Source organism: Pelodiscus sinensis, chromosome 6 (genome assembly GCF_049634645.1).
Source record: "Pelodiscus sinensis isolate JC-2024 chromosome 6, ASM4963464v1, whole genome shotgun sequence".
Classification (NCBI taxonomy): domain Eukaryota; kingdom Metazoa; phylum Chordata; order Testudines; family Trionychidae; genus Pelodiscus; species Pelodiscus sinensis.
In genome coordinates, this window is record NC_134716.1 from 90,097,941 (window position 1) to 90,118,741 (window position 20,801).

Here is a 20,801-nt window from a genome sequence, read left to right on the forward strand (position 1 = left end):
AGCGGGCTGCCAAGGAGCTTTTGTGGCTGGACGTGGGTAGTTCTTGGCCGGTGCCTGGCTCTGCTGAGCTTGTTGCGATGCCTTGGGTGGGAGCTTGTCAGATCTGGTGTACATACAGGGTTTCAGTGCACCTAGGGAACCGTAGAAAGCCTAACGGACAGTGAGTGGTCTTTAGAAAGTGTGTACAGAAATGTCTTCAGTTATTTAGATACCTACGAGTGTATAGATAACTGTATCATTGTGATCTTTGCTGTACCTTATACAGAGAAACATACTCTACTGCATGCTGCTTCTTTCAAACGATCACTTTGGTTCAAAGTATCCCATATATTTGATAAGATTATTACTCACACATCACCTCTAGTTGGTAACTGACTTCTGCTAGTTTCCTTAGTGGCAGCTTAAGATGGTTGAACCACAGCTATATATACAAATATGCTCATTATAGGTATGGATTTTTGTCTATATGTTAAATCTACGACCTGCTTTTCAGAGCATAGTTAAACACTGTGCTGTATTGAAAAAATAAGTTCTGTTTAGTAAAGGGAAAAAATCAAAAAAGTTAGAACTAATTTTTCTCTCAAAGAAAAGTTATATAACTCCTAATAGCTGCTGAATGCAAATCAGGCTGAGTCAGCAGCATGTCACTAATCACAAGTTTGCACTGAGGTCACAGTGTTTTGGTTTTCAGTCTAAAGAGAAAATAGCTATTCTGTAGCACAGTGTCAGAAAATGGAAGTGTTTATGTACGTGGCGAGAGATCTATCTCTATGTACAGTAAAAACTCTGTTACCTGGCATGTTGGGAGAATGGGGAATGCTGGTTAGTCAAATTAACTGCAATAATTGCAGGGGGAGGGTGTGGACTGTGGGGTGAGCAGTTTGGGGTGCAGAAAGGAACTCTGGGCTGGGAGTGTGGGGTATTCTTTTGGGGTGCTGGATCAGGGTGGCATTCACCCTCCGTGGGTCCCCAGAAGTGGGGATATAATCCTGCAGTTCCTAAGTGGAGGCACTGCTAGGTGGCTCTGTACGCTCCCTCTGTTTCCAGGCTTCACCCCTGCAGCTCCCATTGGCTGCAGGTCCCAGCCAATAGGAGCTGCAGAGCTAGCACTTGGCAGAGGTCGTGCACAGAGCAGCAGGGTCATGTTGCTGCTTTCAGGGAGTCATGCAGAGCCAGATAGGGAGCCTTCCGGCCCTGCATCAACCCGATTATCCAAGAAGATCAGAAATGTCAGTTTATAGAGCTTTCCGGTTGAAGTGCCAGAGAAAACAGTGTTTACTGTACTTTTAAATTATTGTTTGTGAATGAGTATTCCTGCATTCAGCTGCATGTGCTTTAAAAATTAAATCAAAACTATATTTTTAAGCAAAATTAATTTACTAAATTATCCATAATGAGCTTTTATTAACTCCTTAAGGCAAGGCCATCTTCCACCCTGCCACAGGCCCCATCCCTGCCCTGCTACTGCTCTGACTCTACCCTGCCCCACGCCACTCCTTCCCACCAAGCCTGGTCCCTGCTTCCGTCTCTGAGCTGTCCTAGGCCTTGCAGGTCCTGTCTCTAGGATGGTTGGGGTGGCTATTGCAGGGCCTCCCAAAGCATGGGATAAAGGGCAGCTACCCTCACCATCCTGTGGGTGGAACAGCTTTGCCATCAGGATTTAATTGACTCAAGTCCTAAGACTTCATCATTCTGGATGATCGCAGTGGCCTTATGATTTATGAATCTTATTACAATAAGAAAATGTCAAGTAATACATTTCTTGATTTTTTTTTTTATGAAAATGTTTTGCTACATATCTTGTGAATCCAAAATTCGTAGTGAAATTAATGGGATGTTAGGGTGTGCAAAGTATTCAGTGATTGACCCTAAAGCATTCTTGCCAGTGTTAACAATGTCTCTATACTTCTCTAAATATTTTTATTTTTATAACTTAGGTGAGGTTCATAAGCTTCTAAAATGTCGTCAGTGAAACGTCTAGTATACGCTGTCATCCATTTCTTGAGAGAACAAAGTCAACTGGATACTTTCACTTCAGATGAACAAGAAAGCTTGGAAGGTAAATACTGAAGGCCACATACCTGTGTGCTAGGTTGGTGGATACATACATCATGATGTATAAAGCAATAATTATATTAATTACTGATGTTGTTTTATGATTACTGTATTTTCTTTCTTGTATGCTAGGAAAGTATTATTATTTGAACAATTTATATTGTTATCCTGTAGATTCCAATATGGTCTCTACTGGCTTATCTATTACCAAAGAAAGTTGCTAATTTTGGGCTAGACATGGGAGAAGTTTGAAGTTTCACAAAACCTAAAGAACTTTGTCAAATGCTTTAAAGTTTTTTGTTGTTAAAGGAAAAACAACTTCATTCCTGAAACAGATTAAGATATTAAATGTCCACAAGATTTTTAATTAAAGTTAATTTTTAAGTAAAATCTGTGTCAATTGGAAGAGATCCAAAAGGTATTGGCTTGGCATTGTCTTATTTCTGAGCAACTGGCCCTTTCAGTTATTCTAATGACTTAAATTGGGAAACGCAATAGTCCCAACCATTGGGGAGATGATGTGGACATGTCTCCCAACTTGTTTTTTACTGCTTCAGGGGGTAGCCAAGTTAGACTGTACAGGATAAACTTAAAAAACCACAAATAGTCTGGTAGCACTTTAAAGACAAACAAAACATGCAGATGGTATACATATTTTGTCTTTAAAGTGCTACCAGACTCTTTGTATTTTTTTAAGTTTATCTTGTTTTGTACTAATTCTTGTCTCATTCAATTTTTGTGACTGGTTTCCCCTCAACTTTTCATATGTGCTATCGTCTATGGATAACATACTGAGGAACTTGAGAGGGGTAGCTGAATTAGTTTGTAATTGGAAAAACTTAAAAAACAACGAATAGTCAAGCAGCACCTTAAAGATGAACAAAACATGTAGAAGTTATCATGAGCTTTCATGGGCTCAACCCACTTCTTCAGATGAATGGAGTTATTAAAGGTCCAGTTCCAAAATAAATAGCGGATGGGAAGGGAATAAGCGGGGGTGGGAGAGGGCGGGGGGAGGGGGAGGCAATTAGAGTGTTCATGTTACATGAAGCTGATAGAAAAGGTGCAAATTGTTCTTAAGTACCCATTGTTTGATTTTTTTTTTAAAGTCATTAGGATATGGATGGTAGTGTGCTAGCCAGATAATGACTTTATTCATACCTTTGTGATGGGTCCCAAACCTATAAATGAGGTTAATACCGAAGAACAGCACTTCTGTCAACAGCATCTGTATTGGAAAGCAAGAGTGGGGGGGATTAAATCATGAACAGCAATGTTCTACCTTGATGCTGCACATGAAAAGCTCTTGTTAATATTGGTAGGAGTTTCATGTGCTAGTTGAGGGCAGGTTAGTGTCTCTGAAAGCACAAAGGATCTACCACTTACATTTCTTGACAATCATGTTTTATTGTAAGAGCTGTAATACTGAAGAGGACTGTTATTAGTGATTCCAAGTAGCATGTAGCAGTAAGGATTCTTGATAGATACATTTTTATCTTGGGAAAGGAAGATTAAATTACTGCAAACTAAGACCACTTTACTCCTGAGTACAAACATCAAACTGAAGGTAACGGCTTAATTTATATGCATTGACATTACACCTTTAGTTGATTCACCTTAATTTTCCTGAGTGCCCCCATGCAGACATGCCTTTACCTAAGTTTTGAATATGGTTTTCTCCTTCCCAGTTGACTCTACATTTTTTTTCTATAATCTGGTTTAGTGGGCACTCTTCAGCCATGTTTAAACATATTGTTCAATCACAGATTCCCTGTTTGTGTTTAATGAAGTTTCAAGTACGGTTTCCACTGGACTGAACTTGTGTAACACAGTTATACACTAGTGTGGGCAGGAAAGAGAGAATGGAACATATTTTGAAGATTCAATTTAACAACAAAAAGCTGAAATAGTCAGTGCATTTGATATGTGATAAACAACTATATTCATTTAAAATATCCGAATATTTGTTGGCAAACTAATTTCCAGCTAATAAAAAGGCCCCACTTTCAGAAATAAAATTATGAAGTAGGAAACATTTTTATTCATGTTGGCTTTAATAAAATACTATTAAATACTGATTGTTTGTAACTAAGAATCTAATCATTAATTTGACACATTGGCTAGAGTTGCCCTGAGGCAAATGAACTATAATTTTAACAAAAATGTATTATTAAATGGAAGTGGGCTATAATGCTTTTAACGGCATATAAATGTTCAAAGATAAAACTGAACGTTTCCACTATTTAACATATTTTAGCAGAGTTGTGAAATCCTAATTTTACATTTCTGTGTTACCAAAAATACGGTACCATATGCTGTATTATACAATATACAGCATCTGTGCCAACTAATCTGCATAGCTGATCCTTTTTTAGCTATAACAGTTAAGTTTATTCTATGTGAAATAGATGTCAAGCCATATCTTGTCCATGAATGTAAGTCTGTGAGGAAAAAAATTGGTCCATGCAGTACAAGGGTACTTCATGTTCCTTACAGTTTGCTGTGGGGGTTGTAAAGCATTGTATATCAAATATCAAACAAACTATACAAAACAAGTCAGCCAGTTGAAGACTTCATCAAAATAAGTGTAGCATGATTTTCAAAACCATCTTTTATTGATAAAATGAACTCTGATTGGCTGAAGCATGTAAGTATATCAGACTATAGGCAAAATTCCCTGAAAGGTGTGCAACCACTTAGTTAGTACTACCCACGAGCTCAAGGCATCTGCTCAAAGTGGGGAGGAAGGCTGCCTTATGCCCAACCTAGCAGTGTGCTGTGGCCAGAGGAGGGATGTTCTGAAGTTGGCGCTTCTCTCCCTCCTCTTCTTCTCCTCTCCCCCCACCTCCCCTCCCAAACACAGCTGCAGCCAGGCCCTGGAACTCCCTGCTGAGGCCCAACCCCGGAGGCCCTTACATCCCTGCACTACATCCTTTGCCCCTGCCCTACCCCAAAGCCTGCATGCCTAGCCAGAGGCTTCATACTCCTGCACCCCAACCCTCTGCCCCAAGTCTGAGCCCCCTCTGATACTCAGAAGCCCTTGGCTCCGCCCCACCACATGAATTTTATTATGTGCATCAATATGGAGGTGATGTTTTGCACATCATCTTCATATTAGTGCACATAACAAAATTTATTCTGTTCAGGTGTGGGAAAAATTAGAGGGAACAATGGCTACAGGTGAAGTTCAGTCTAGTATACTGAAGGGCTGCTCATTTGCATGTTGCATTTGTGAAATTGACTCTCCTGCATAAACAGAAATCAGAGGTGGACTAGGCAGGCAACACTTTCCCCCCATTTCCAGGGTCTGGAACTGCTTTGCAGCTAGTACAGAGTCTGTGGCAGACATTGGGCACAGTGAAACTCTCAATAGCAAGAGTAAAGCTTATCTGTGTGGGAGACAGAACTTTGTTGTGTGGGTGGGGAATGGCCTGAGACTGAAACGAACTTTCCCAAAAACTAAGATCACAAATCTCCATATTTCTGCTCTGAATGCAAGGTGCATTTCTTTGCTCTTACCTCCCCTAAAGTAAATGCATAGCAAGAGATGTATTTATTGAAAATAAATAAAACCCTACCAAAAACAAGCCTCTCCACTACACATGCTTCTCCCTCTGGGGAGAGAATGAGAGAAGAACAGTCACATAATGCACTACTGGAAGGTACTCAGAAACTATGGCTATGAGAACGCTGCAAAAGCCTGAATAGAATAGTTCTGTTTCTCCGCATATGGATTAGCAGCTTCAGTGTTCTAACTCATTTATGCAGTGTGTTTAAATGGCTGCTTTTGCTCTTTACTTGGCCATTCCAGCATCTGTAATTCATTGCTATCTTTAGCACCAGTCTGTGTGGGATCAAACTGGAATTATTTTGGGAAAATTTTATTACTAATGATTAATTTTTGAGGTAAGACAAGATGATCACAGTGGGCCTTCTGTTGGAATCTGTGACCCCGCTTACACTGCACTGCCACAAAGCTTGTGGTTCAGGTAAAGCAGAGGGCCTTGCACTGGTCCTGTGGAATTGAGGTGAGTTTCACTGAGGGCTTAAGTGATGTGAAGGAGTTAACCTAGGCCCTCTGCTCTGGAGTGAATTTCAGCCAGTGACAGTCAGATAGAAAATAGGGATGTAAAAAGTTGTTCAAAAATGTAACAATGTCACCGCTAAAAATCTTAGCAGATACACATGCTGGAGGCTCTGGCTAGTCAGTTGATGCATCAGTTAATTCCTTAACTCATCCATGCTGTCCTTCTGATTCCTTTCTATTTTTGCAATCAGCCATTGCTGGGGAAACTAATTGAGGCTATAGTGATTAGAGAGCTCATTTGTCTGTCATGATTCAGCACTCTGTCACACGTGGGTTTTTGCCCTCCAAGGGAAATCGAGAATTTATTATTTCTGTATGATGGGTAATACTTTATAGTAAATTATCACGAAAAACTGGATAATTTGCCAAATAACTTGTTTTTTGTTTTTAGACTTAACTAGTCAAGTAATATGTCACAAAATGTACCTTTGCCTTATTTATTTTTAGTTTTATTACTACATTTTATTTATACATTTATATTGAGAAAATGGTGACCTTTTCTAATTATGATTTCATTTCTTTGAAGTTGCAATTCAGTGTTTGGAGACAGTTTTTAAGATTAGCCTAGAAGATACGCATCTTGCAGTGCCACAGCACTTGACAGAATTGTTCTCAAATTCTTTTCACAAGGTAAGAATTGATTTTAGTCTTTTAGGGTTACTTTATCAATAATCAATTAAGATTGTGACTCTAGTGTTGAAAATGTGTTTTATATGTGGAAACTTGATAAAAATATTCATGAGTTAAATTCCTGTAATAGGTAGGAGAGCAGGATAGTTTTTGGACCCTGACATTACATAAGTTCAGCCAAAGCAATGATAACCCATGTGAAATATATTACTAAAAATAATGGACCTCCTTTTAACATGAAGGATATTTGCCTTAGTGATACTTAAGCATTTTGCAATTCCAGAGACAGTTGACTAGAAACTGCTTGAGGTCATTCACAGCTTCCTTGTCCCTCGGCCCCTCCACTTGTCCCTCTACTGTCTCTCCTTTTTTATGGATATAATTTAATTTCTTAAGCATTCTACACTACCAGTTTACGTAAAAACAAAAGCTATACTTTTAAAATTCAGAGGGGTCCAACATAGAAAGAATACTGTTGGTGCCAGAAAGTAGAGAGAAAAGTCAGGAGGAAGAAAAGCAGGATACCAGAAGTTAGACTAAAAAAACCACCACCACTTTATGTTTTAAGTGGGAACAAGAAACTGTCTTGGTCAAGTGTGTACTACAGAAATGGTATGATTGCTTTCTGTCTTATGGCATAATGGTGCAATTGCTAAGAGGTATCTCTGTTTACACAGCACCTTTCAGGATGAAGGTTATGAAAGAATGTATTAATGTAGCCATAAAGTATACCCAAATCAGAATATACTTCTGTTTTTTTGTGTGTTTTTTTTTAATATAGAATGACATGTTGCCTCTCTCCGATTCATTGCCAGAAGATATTGAAAAGGCTGATCAGCTGAAAGATGAAGGTGTGTAGTTGATAAGGATGTGTCAGGCTGTCAGAAGTCCCTCATTATCGTGAGTGCCATCCTCAAGGGAGATTGTCAAAATGCAGTGCAGAATCCCCAAACTGTTTGAGGAAACTCCTTTTATTGCTCCAGTACTTTGAGCTGCAGTGTGTGAGCTCATTCAGCTTCCAGTTGTTCCATGCATCTTTGGTGGTCTTTTTGCTCATTTTCAGCATTGGCTTTGACTGCTGCTGTATGTCCCAGGCATCTGTGGTCAGCTGTCTCCTCTGTTTCTTTAATCTCCTTGATCTGGAATTCTACCATAAGCCTCTGGGGCTTACATTCTTCCTGGGTTACCCAGTTCCACTGCAGCAGTCTCTATGTCATCTTGGCAGGAGGGTGCTAAGATGCTTGTGTAGAACTTATGAGCAAAGTTTTCAGCCCCTGATCTGGGGTTCTCTGTTTATGGGATATTTCTCTTTCCTTACATAACGTTTCAAGGTCTTGTGTCTTAAAACTGTAATATGACTGTTTCCCACTTGTGTTTATTTTTTAACTTTTAAGAACTCTCAATAAATAAATCCAACTGACCCGTGAATATGAATCCTGCCACCTATTCCAAATGCTATGTTGTCTGAAGTGGCTCATGAGTGCCAACTTCAGGACAGACTGTCAAACTAGGGCAGAAGCCTGGTTGTGTGATGTGTAATTATATTTCATCAAGCCAGTAACAAATGTGAATGCCTGAAGCACTATAACAGTTTTACCATGGAATTACAGAGTCCCCTTGTGCATTCCAGTCGATCTTGCTACCTAGGCAAGTTGGACTAGGCAATAGATAGGTGGTGGGAAATAACTAGCCCGTGGGCCAGATGCAGTGCACCAGAGTTAGCTTGTGGTAGGCTGCTGTTGCTTTTATTTACCAGCCCTTCCACAGGTATGGCTGCTTAAAGTTCCTATTCGCCATGGATCACCATTCCTGGCCAACGGGTTCTGCAAGAAATGGTGCAAACTGGGATACCTGCTTTCCTACAGCTCCCATTGGCTGGGAACAGTGGTCCATGGCAAACAGAAATCAAGTTGCTGTACCTGTGGAGGTGCAGGTAAATTAAAGTGCCAGTGGCCCACCAAGGGCTAACTCGGACAAGCTATGCAGTTCTGTATGATCTTTAGGGCTGACCCTTGCCAACCAAGATTGAGATCTCTTACTTCTGCTTAGAAACCTTTGCCCCCTCAGAGATCAAACATTGCACGCACACAAGTTTTTCTTTTTCAGGGATTTTTTTTTTCTTCCCGTTACCCCAGATTCCAACCTGATGGAGTGAGTTCATGTTTTGGATCCTCTTCCTAGATGGAGTTAGAAATTCAAGAACACATATCTGCACTTTGGTGCTACACAATGCCTCGTTTGCCTGCAGTGGGCCTTTTATGTGCAGAACGAACACTTGATCTTAATTAATGCTGCTTTTTCTGTTTGGTGAGCTACACAATGAGAGGTTTATGGTGCTATCATTCAGTATAACTTTATATACCATGGGATACAGATATAAATAGTCATGTAGCATCTGACAAGCATTCCATTAAATCTGAATACTAAGCACAGTCTTATAATACTAATATGTATTGTAACTATACTAACTCAGATTAAAGGCAGACTCCTTTCCAGCTATGTATTTCTCAGTGTTCAGTGAGGCCCTGAAACTTGTGAGGTGCTAACATCTGGTCTGCTAGCATCCCAGTCTATGGAAGAAATCCTTTCATGCTGTCTTGGGTTTTAGTGATATTAAAGTGTTGGCATAGCTTAGTCAGTGGCAGTATTGTATCTGGACAACAAGTTCCACGTGAAAACTTAGTCTTATAGCTAATGCTGACTATGTAGTGCAGTACTATTGTGGGTTATAGGCTCAGTGCTGTGCTTCATGAGAAATGAAAAAAGGTTCATCCTGTCCTTTGGCTGATGGCTGGTTAAGAGCAAGTTAAAAATGAAAAGAAAGCCATGAAGCCCTGGCTAGCATTTCCTATTTGAGTATTGGAGGATCTAATGAACGTGTGGCTGTTGCTGAGTATATTGTGGCTTTCTTTATTTGCCAGTAGTTTCCACCCAATAGTATTTAACTCATTACTTCGTAAAGTGTATGTGATGGTTTGGGTAAAAGTCATCTGCAAAATGCAGAATGTCCTCAGCACCCAATGCAGTCATTGGACTTTAATGTTCAAGTTATGGTCCCACTGAAGTCAATGGAAAGCTCCCACTGAGTTGATTAAACTCTGGTTTTTACCAGTTATATAAAAAGTTTTACGTTTTACATAAAATGGATTACAGGCAGTCCCCGGGTTACGTACAAGATAGCGACTGTAGGTTTGTTCTTAAGTTGAATTTGTATGTAAGTCGGAACTGGTACATATTTTGCGGGGGACGGGGAGCTGGAATTAGGTGGAAAAGACCCTGATTCTCATACAACTTCCTTATTCTAAGAAAAACACATACTGTTTTGATATGAAGGTTTTTTTGGTTGATATTTTAATTAAAAATTGATCATAAGTTTCAGTGTTTCATGCTATATCCAAATCTTCCTTTTGGGGGACCTGAAAGATCCCAGTTATTCATTTAATAGTCAGAATCTTTGTTTTTTATAACTAAAAAAAGTTTATTCAATGCATATTACTGTTCCAAATAGAATTTGCTACAGATGGTTCAGTGAAATGGGTATTAAGTGTAATCAATAGTCATTGGAGAGCACAGTGAAATATTGATACAATCAAAGCTGTTGTTGTATTCTGCTGAGCAGAAAATGGAAATCCGTTCCTGTGAAGTGTGTGTGTGAATTTATCCACAGGATTAATTTTAAAGAAAAATTCTGTGTTGCGAACAGGAGGTTAGCCACAGGTGGATCCTCATTGTCCACTCACCCACTTTCAACCACACCCATCCCCTTGGGGCTTACCCTGCTCCGCTCCAGCCACGGTGTGGGGTTGGGGCTTATCCCCTCTTCCCTTCTGCCCTGCTCCTCCCCATTCTTGCCCACCCACACCACTGTGTAATTTTTCAGCTTCACCTCTGCCAGGCTGGAAGGGACTTGTTAATTTCACGTGATGCTAACAAGACAGTTGCAGCTCTAGTGCTGAAGAGGGAAAGAGCTGTTGCTCCCAAGGTGGGGACTGTAACACAATGGGTCTCACTGCCTGCTGCTCCTGCTGTTCCCTAGGAAATTAATTTTTCCGCTCTGGGGTGCCCCCTTTTGGCTGGTGTCTTGTTCCCCTCAGCATACCCGCGTCCTCCATGGCGAGAAAAGCCGCTCTGCATCTACCTGGTCTGCTGGGGGAGGGGGGTGCTAGCTCTGCATCTCCCTGGTCTGCTGGGGGGGAAGCGCCCCCTGCGCTGCCAGAGGTGGCGACAGTGGGGGAGGCACCCCACACTAGCTGCGCCTACCCTCCCCCCTTGTAACTAGGGATCCGACATAAGTTGGATTGATGTAACCCGGGGACTGGCTGTATTATATCCCTAGTTTAAAAAAAATAAAAAATTTCCCGGTTCTTTTGCATTGTACTAAACATATGTACTCCAAATAATTTAAGTGTTAATGTTAATGAAAGTAAGAATGTAGCTTTGGTTACAGATACGCAGGAATATTGAATAGATTGATGGTTGTTTTGTACTATTTTGGATATGAATTCAGATTTGTAGTTATTACCCATAAAATACAAATTAGTATGTTTACATTTGGTAGGTGGAGGTATCCCTCTGGGAAAAGTTTTAATAAAGTGAAAAATGAAAAAATTGGCTGGATTTCCCCTTGAGGTCAAGGTCTCTCATTTTAAATGGTCAGCTGCAGTTGTTGAAATGACAAGGATTTACATATTTCATTATGACTTTACAAAGTATACTTTAAAAAAAGTTCAGCTAGATAATGAAGTGAGCCGTTAGCCTTTCCTTTCTGGAGCTATGAATTCAAACCTGGTTAGGTCAGAAGTGAAAAGTAATTGGAGATCATTGATCTAGTTTCTCTGGAATAGCTTTTCACTTCAACTGCCTGCTTCCACATGGTGTTGGGTACCTTTTGGAAAGTGCACTCAGTACCTAGTGCAGTTGTTGTATTTTACTGTTACTCATCACCTGCTAGGAGTATGCCCTGTACTAGCATGTAATCTAGGTCAGTTGCCAGTCTGACTTAAGGATATACTGTCTATTGAAATAGTTGGTTAGGAGTTGGTATGATTGATCAGTCTAGTTGGAGATGCCTAAAAATTATGTCTGTCTTTTCCTACTTAAATTCAAGCTTCTTGTCCTTACCTTCATTGTCCTCTTTAATTTATCCCCTTCCTGCTCTTATGCCAACTTCCTTGAATTCCTCCACTGTAACCTGGTGTACCTGCCTGTCATCTCTGGGCTTTCTTCCATGCATGCATGAATCATCTTTCCTGAACTCATTCATAGGCCACCAGCCCACTTCTTATTAATAGCACTCTGTGCTGTGATTCCTGTAAAGAATCAGCCAATTAATAGTTTAGGAGCAAACTGAAGAGTTGACACTTTCCATTATTATAGATTTTTTTAAAAAACATTTTACACATGTGCGTGCACACAATGTATATTTAATAATATCCTTTCCCCCTCTTCATGTTTCACTTGATTTCGTAGGACACTACTGAGTTTCGCCCAGGAAACTAATGTTGACATGTAGAAGTTGTCAAAAAAGCCACCAAAGCGTGTTGATACTTGCTCCCTCTGTCCAGACCACAAGATTGAGGGATTTGGAAATGCTCATTGTGATCCTTGGAGATCCAGTTTAACCTCTTGCTCATGAAACTGTACATGGGACACCTGGACAGCGATAAAAGACATTTTAACAACAGGCTCAGGTGCCACATGGTGGTTGTATGCACCTTTGGAAGATTGAAGGTGGCTCTGCAGCAGGCTAGATCTCATTGAGGAAAATATTCCCATGGTTGTCACAGTTTGTTGTACTTCACATGATTTGTGTGAGAGTACAGGGTGAATTGTTTGCTCAGCGGTAGAGCATTGAAGAACAGGGCTTGGTTATAGAATTTGGGCAACCAGACATTAGGGCTGCTGTCAACACCAGGGAGGCTTTGGGGGTTCACTTTGAAAATGAGGAGCACTGAAATAAACCTTTTTAACAGTTGCTTCCATACCTCCTGCACCATGCAACACATACTTGGGAACATGCCTGCACCTAGGATCACAGTGACTGGTCTGGTGACATTGTTAAACAGTAAATAGAAGCCCAGAACTTTAGGATCCTCCTGCTTCTGTTCCTCCATGACCCTGATCATGTGTTCTGTTGGCTGTCTGGCAAAGGTCAGGTTTTCCTGGTGGTTCCTCAGCTCCCTTTCCAAAAGCTGTGTCCGTCATCTGCAGTCACTTGGTGATTGATTTAGCATTTGATTAATCAAATCCTCCCTGTATTTCCTAGGGTGTTTCCTTATTTGTTGCATCTTCTCCAAAGTACTGTGCACCGGGCCTGACAAAGTCTCTGATATTCAGCACAATGCATTAAAAAGGGGTCTGTTCATATCGATTCTGACATTGTAACAATTCACTTACAAATGCCTTTCCCAGCATTTCCATTTGGACTTCTTGTGAGGGTCAGTAGGAAAGTATCTGGGCAAGCAACTTAATCATGAGTGAGGGGATGGGTTAGTGGCAGCTGTCCATATGGATGAAAAATTCCAGCTGGGGCTAGAAAATTCCCTTTACAGGAATATAGTTCTAATCATACCACATTTATCTATAGGGTATAACATCCTGAGATACATCTCATGATAAGCAAGGAAACCAGGGGACAACTTCTCCAGGCTTGTGGCTTTTGCTATGTTCCATATGCAGTCCACCTGTGTTCTGCTTTCATGCCTGCACAAGTGATTGACGAATGTTACAGGCTACTGTCCTACAACAGGGGAGGGAACAAAGCAGCACTGCCATGGAATTTGACAGAAAATTTACATATACCTCTCCAAAAGTTGATAACCCCCCTCTGCAGGATTCCATTGAAATCATGACAAGAATCAACGTGCTGCTCAGCCACATCAATTAGCTATGCAGGGATGTGCAGCTCTGAGAAACACAGCCTGCCTGAGATCTTCTGAACCCTGAAAGAGGTTACTTAACTATTCCACTCTTGGTGGTGTCAGGAATATTTTAATAGGAACACAGTACAGTAATTCTGTTTGATTAGAGATTAAATGCAAGTAAGCATGCTCTTGTTTATCACTCCACTCGATTAGATTTAAGTTCACACACACATAAGCAATAGGTTTAGAACATTCCCGATATTTACCTAATTAATAGCCAATTTGTAGTGGCCAGTTGATCCACTGGGGAAAAAGGTGTCAGAAAACACGTCTCTCACGAGGGCTTCACAAGAGTGTTCTAAAGTACACTATTTTATCTATTCTTTTGTAACTAACAAAATGTGTCAATGACCCCTCCTGGGTCATCAGTATTGCTATTAATTTTTAATAAACTTTTAATATCAGAGGAGGCCACATTCAAAAGTCTTCCAACCACTAAGGTTTTTCGTCTCAGTTGTTGACTTTCTTCCCCTACTCCAGGGGTGGGGAACCACTGGCTTACGAGCAACATGGGCTCTTCAAAGGCAAAATTGCGGCTCCCACACCTGCAGCTTGGCTCACGCATCCGTGGCTGTTCTGCATTCCCCTGCTCTGACATTTTTTCCTTGTCTGGTCAGGGTGCCACTTGGGGCAGCGAGATCTGATGTTGCGGCCAACGAAAGACTGCTTGGGCCACACGCAGTGGTTAAAGGGGCAGCTTTTTTCCCCCCTCAACAACTTCTTTCCCTTGGCTCTTTGCACTGTATCCACCACTATTTTGGCTCTTTGTCTGTAGCGGGTTGGCCACCCCTGCCCTACTCCATTGAGATTAGCAGAAAGTGCCAGTTTGATTTTTACCTTGCTTCTGAAAGCCTAAATAGAACTACGTAGTGTTCTATTTCATTAATTCATAGTGGCTGAGAGCACATAATATGGTTGCAGTTGGATTGATCATATTCTGAGGTACACCCCCCCACTCCTCTCAAATCCTTACATTTTGATTAAAAAGAAAATTAATGTACGTTAAATGGATTAAAAACTGGCTAACTGACAGGTCGCTAAATTAATTTAAACAAGGAAGAGTGATTGAGTGGGTATGTTTCCATTGGGGTCCTGCAGTGATTAGTACTTAGCTCTAGCATATTTAACATTTATATCAATGTTGTGGGATACAATATAACAATCAATGATTCAGTTTGCAAATGACACAAATTGGGGGAGCAGTAAATAATTAAGCGGACAGGTCACTGATTCAGAGTGATCTGACCTGGATTAGTTGGTCAACTGGAAGCAAGCAAACATCTGCATTCTAATAGAAATATACATACATAATCAGCACTGAGCCCCAGAGCAAGGTGCAGGCTCTGTGCTCCTGGAAGGGGTAGGGCCTCAGGTAGAAGGGGCAGAGCCATGGGCAGTTGGCCCTCAGCACCTTCCCGTGCTCAGAGCCCTCAGAGCCACACACAGTGGTGCTTCAGCAGCAATTCAGAGAGGGCTGGGTTGCTAGCTGCTGCTACCATAGTGGTGGCAGCCTGAGGCCCCGAGAGTTGCCAGGCCTTGAGACAATTGCCTCCTTTGCTCTCCCCTGTCAGCAGGCCTGTAAATAATAAAAGTCAGGGCAACCTACAGCAAGACCCTGCGCTGAGCTCCACACCCCTGGCGCTGCCCCTGCCCAGCCTAGGTGTGCAGATCCTAGGAGCTAATGGGTTAAACACCTCCTTCCCCCACTACAGGTGCTACCTCCTGCTCTGTGAGGGGGCGGGACTGGGGCTGCTCCGCAGATCGGGGCTGGGTGGCCAACCACATATGGGCTACTGGGGCCTGCGCTGCACCCTGCTGCTCCTGCAAACTGTGTGCAGGGGCAGGGAGCCCCTTCCACAGCACCCAGACTGGTGGAACCTGCCCTGGGCTCTGCTCGCCCCAGCCCTGGAGCTGCAGGTGAAGGGTGAGCCCCAGCAAAGGGCTGGGCTAAGCAGGGAAGTGACTCTGCCCTCCCCCGCCCCCCAGCCCCTCCTCCCCCCAGCACTGCTCCCAGGGAGCTGTGAGTCCCAGGGCTGCTGCCCTGCCAGTGAGTGTGCTGGGAGCACAGGGATGTGGGAGCAGGGGGAGGGGGATGAAGGAGGATGGGGGGCAGGATGGGAGGGGGCCAGGGGTTGCACTGAGGGGCATGGGGCAATGCAGGGGATCAGGCTGGGGGGGGGGGAGAACATGGCGCTGAGGGGAGCAATGCTGGAGCAGAGGGAAGATGTGAGGGGGGGATACAATTTTCCTTTGCAGAAGCTGTACTTTCCTTCACTCTCCATTTTTTTACCTCCCTCTCTAACTAGTTAGTCAGCTGCATTCTCACACTTTCAACTTTTTTGCATTACTCTTCCAACCCCCTCCCACCTCAAAACTGTCTCACCCACACCCTCTCCTGCGGCCAAACTCTCATTCCAGACCCTGCCCTTCTCACCCCGTCCTGTACCGCACCTCCTGCCCAGATTCTGCATCCTTATTCCACTTACTGGCAGCGCTACTCCTCACATTGAACCTTTCATTTTTGTTCCTATCCCACAGCCTTAGGGGCCCACAAAATCCACTAATTCTGGAACCCCAGGAAAGTAAATCTGGCCTATGGGAAGCCCTGACCCTCAGTCCTACCTGTCTTTTCCCCTCACCCTGTGTGGCTGGAGAGCCAGAAGAGTGAAGTGTCGCAGTTGGGGGCCACAGTGAGGGTTGGGGGTTTTTGGAGGCTTTTTTTCTTCTCACTTGTGTGGCCCTGTCGGGGGGCTCCCCCCTCAATTAGGGTTGCTACCCTCGTCTGGGGCATAGTTCAGCCCACTTGGGCCTAGCCCCTGTACTAGGGAGAATGCAGCCTCCTGGCCTAGTCCGCAGGCCCTGAAGACTCATCCCAAAGTACGATGCCCCTGTAGTAGGGGAAATACGGCCTCCTGGCCTAGTGCTCCGTACACTGGCTCTGCGGCCTAGTCCTCTGGCCGAGCTCCCCGCTTGCCGGGGTTCAGAGCAGGAGGGGTAGGGGGGCCCGGGCCCTCCCTCTCCACCAGCCCCGACCCAGGGCCCTATCAGTGGCGAGTGGCCCCCACCACTGGCTCCCTGCCCTGGGTTGCTTCCTACCCCCTTTCCCCGGCCCGTCACGGCCCCACCTGTTGGCGTTGGTCGGGTGGCTGTAGCGGCACCTCCCCAGTCAGTGTCGGGGTTGGCAGTGTCCGGTCCGGTGCCTGGGTCACGGGGGAGGGGTCGGCCGGCAGCTCCGTCGTTGGGAGTGAGCTCGGCTTGGGCCTGGCACCTCCCTTTCTGGCAGTTGGGCGCTAGCTCCAGCTCGGCCCACGGTCTGCCCCTTCTGAGCAGGCCTGCAGTCTTTTATACCTCGGCTCCCCTCCGAGCATGCCCAGTAGGGCTGTGTGGGTGGGGCCCTCTCGGCCCCTGGCGCCAGGTGGTTTCCTGGGGCTTGACTGTGGGGCGGGGCCACCCATCACAGGCCCCAACTAATTTTTATGTGGGTCAATGGCCCCCAGCCCAAAAATGTTCCCCAGTCCTGCCATAAATAAAGAAAACATTGAAACCTTTTGTGCTGGACATAAATTAATATTTTACTTTATTTAAAATGAAGTTTGATAAACATGAGAGAGTTAAAACTCTTAATCTGTTCAATAATTTAAATTAAACCATTCTCCCTAGGTGCCACACTAGCAAAATGGCTCAGGCATAATTATGTAATTAACAGTGAATTTTCATTAGCAACTGGTGATCCACAGAAAAGTTTTCATTGACCTAGGTGGTCCATGGGGTGCGTGGTGGAGAGAGCCCCTCCTCCCTCCCAAGAGAGTGGTACAGCCCATGGCAAGAGGGCTAAATCTTGGCACGCCACTTTGGAAAGGTTTCTGACCCCTGATACAAGTTACAGAATGTGTGTGTGGGGGGTACTCTATCCTGGGATGCAGTATCTCTGAGAGATATTTGGGAGTTGTGGTGGATAATCAGGGAACATGAGTTTCCAGCACAATACTGTGGCCAAAAGAGCTAATGAACCCCTACTCTTTCAAAGCAGTGGGAATTATCTGACATTTGAGCTGCTCAGTGTAGGGAGCAAAGAAAGAACAAATCATTGGAACGCTCCTGTTCTCCCCTGAAACACAGTGGCAGGCAGACTGCTGCTGTGTGGAAGGGAGACAGATGCTGTGCTTCTAGACATTCCTCCTCACAGAGAGCTCCCAGAGCTACTAATAATGCTGCTCCCAGTAGCTGAGGAGTCTGTGGGAGAGCGATGAGGGAATCCCAAGATGCGCAGGGATCAATTCTGCCTTCCCACAATATTATATAGTGGGATACATATGCAGAATGCATTGCTTACACTGTTGAGGGTGCCCCCAACGTGGACATGGTCTGTTGACAGAGCAAGTCTGAACATTCTCTGGTGATTTTTGTTTTGTCGCTTTTGGGTGTCAACATAAGTTTGGCCAACAAATTTTGTACAAAATCTCATTCTGAAAAGTTAATCACAAAAGTCAACACAATCCCAATTGCTTTGCGAGGTACTGTAGAGTAGTGATTCTGCTCTGTTTTTCTTTCAGATAATTAAAAGTGTATTTCTGAATTTTAAAAGGTTATTTTTACAATTCATTTCAGGCAATAATCACATGAAGGAAGAAAATTACGTTGCTGCAGTGGATTGTTATACTCAAGCTATAGAGTTGGATCCAAATAATGCAGTATATTATTGTAACAGGTAAAAACAGCAATAAAAATCCCTTGAACTTCCTAGAGATTTTTAAAAAGAAAAACTGAACTTGATCAAAACAAGGTGAAGTAAAAAGGCTTCTCTTTCAGCAAGTAAAAACTTGATTTATACCAGTTTGATTATGCGTGTTTTAAAATGTATCATTTCAACTACACTTGGATGTTTTGTCTTCATTATACTTGCAGTGTGCATTTTAACTTTGTTTCAAGATTGTATTTAATGATTGTTGGCAAATCGAAGCACCTTTTATACTAGAAATTGGTAAAGGCCTGATTCAAAGCCTATTTGAGCTACTGGCAGCCCTTCTTTCACATTCTAATGGATCAGGCCTAATATGCATGAATTTTCCAGAGGAAAAAAAATTTAAGTGCTTTAAAGATGAAAAGGATTGTATAGGAACTAAATATTTTTATGTCAGGATTATTGCAAAAGTAATAGTTCTACATAATGCATTTCTAATACAGATTATTCTCCCTAGATACTAAGACCTGGTCTACACTGGGCATTTAGCTGTGTTAGGTCGATTTTCTAAACAATGAATCCACTCTACCAAGCCCATTTTGTTGACATTAGGGTGGTTAAAGTCGATTTCTGTACTCTTGCTTTCACGAGGAGTAACTACTAAATTCGCTCTTGCATGGTCATGCAGATGCAGTACTGTGAAATTCGACATTCTTGGCCTCCAGGAGGTGTCCCACAGTGCCCTGTGCTGTCTGGTTTGGCCATGGTTTGAACTGTGCTGCTCTCCAGGAGAACAGGAAAAGCCCCAGGAAAATCTGAATTTCATTTCCTGTGTGGACAGCGTGGTGAGCAGATCCAAGAGCATGCAGCACATCTGAGCAGCACACCTGACCATGAATTCCATGAGTTCATGTTCCATGAGCTCCATTAGTCCCTAGGGTCACAGAAGAGCACCAGCATGGAGAACACAAGAGGTATTGGACCTCATTGCTGAGTGGGGAGAGGAATCTGTTCTTGCAGAACTACAAACCAACAAAAGAAATGCAGATATCTATGCCAAAAGGCATGGATGAAGGAGAAAGAATATGCATAGATGCCCAGCGGTGCCAAGTGAAAATAAAGGAGCTGAGGCAAGCGTACCAAAAGACAAAGAGGCAAATGGATGGTCTGGAGCATCATTGCTAACATGCTTCTATAAACAGCTTCCCTAGCCAGTCCATAGATTCCTCCCAACACACTTAGGCAGCCTCAGGCAGCAGCGTGGAGAACGGCATGATGCAAGAGGAGGAGGAAGAGAATGATCAGCAGGCAAGTGGGGCAACTGATGTCACCGAGAGCCAACAACTTTTTATAACCTTGAAGACAATCCCCTTCTCCCAGGACATCTCATTTGGGCACTGATCCCAGGCAGGGCACTTCCGGTGAGTTTAAATTTTTATTTTGTTAGCTCACTTTTAAGGCAATCGAGTGTGATCTGTGGCATCCACTGTGCCTACACAGTGGGGGTCCCCGGAACAGCTTGTTAACACGTCTGGAGATGGAACGGGAATCCTCACTGCACATCTCCATAAAGCTATCCTAGAGGAACTCTTTGATCCTTCTCTCAAGGTTTCTGGGTAGGCTGCCTTGTTCCATCCTCCACAGTAGGATACCTTTCTATGCCAAGCCAGCAGTAAGTGGTCTGGCATCATTGCAGCACAGATGATGGCAGCATAAGGTCCAGGTTTCTGACCACATTCAGTCAGCATCTGTTTCCTATCACTCCTTGTGATTTGAAGAAGGCTGGTATCTCTCATGGCAACCTGGATGAAGCAGGGGAAGCTATTAGCTGATGCCTCTGCAGTAAACCTCCGTTTGTTCGTCCCCAGTGAAGCATGACTTGAGTCCCTGCTGCCAGGCCCAAACTCTCTCCCGTCCCTCCCACCCACCCACTCTTGCAAGAAGAGACAGATGCATTTTCCTAGCAAATGAGGGATGGGTGCTGAACACATAGGTCACACATGAGCCCCTACCCTGATGCCATGGCTGGACCCCATCCCCCACTCCCTCCTGCTTGCTCCTGTTGGTAGCAAAAGTTGCGCTTTTCTGGCAAATATGGGGGGTGGGGTGCCAAACACCTGGGTGCTGTGTAAGCCCCTTCCCTGCCCTGAACTGCTCATCTAAGAACTCTGTGTATGAAGGATGTAAAATCCCATTTAATTGGCTGATCGTTTAACTGATTAAAGGGGGAGTAAATGCAGGAACAGTCCCTGTCTGTGAGGTGCCTGGGCCTGCAGCGGATAGAGATTGCTGTGGCTGGCTGCAGGCAACGGCTGTTCTGGCATCCTAGCTGGAGCAGCCCTTGTCCATGGCGGGCCCGTTGCAGATTTGGAGCAGCCCCCTTTGGCTTCCACCAGTTAACCATTTAAACCTTCACATCCCTAAT

At 43.5% G+C, this 20,801-nt stretch overlaps 1 protein-coding gene across 7 annotated transcripts in view; it reads left to right on the top strand.

Annotated features, from left to right (window-relative positions):
• SGTB (small glutamine rich tetratricopeptide repeat co-chaperone beta) overlaps positions 1-20,801 on the top strand; it is an 89,904-nt gene that overhangs the window by 1,835 nt on the left and 67,268 nt on the right. For all 7 annotated transcript variants that reach the window (XR_012904885.1, XM_014570421.3, XM_014570420.3 and 4 more), the window contains exons 2-5: positions 1,938-2,059; positions 6,669-6,772; positions 7,554-7,623; positions 18,304-18,403. Coding sequence is in view for 6 of the 7 variants with exons in the window: in XM_014570421.3 (XP_014425907.1) it covers positions 1,960-2,059; positions 6,669-6,772; positions 7,554-7,623; positions 18,304-18,403 (374 nt within the window). In the remaining variant the exon portion in view is untranslated. The remainder of the gene's footprint in view (positions 1-1,937; positions 2,060-6,668; positions 6,773-7,553; positions 7,624-18,303; positions 18,404-20,801) is intronic.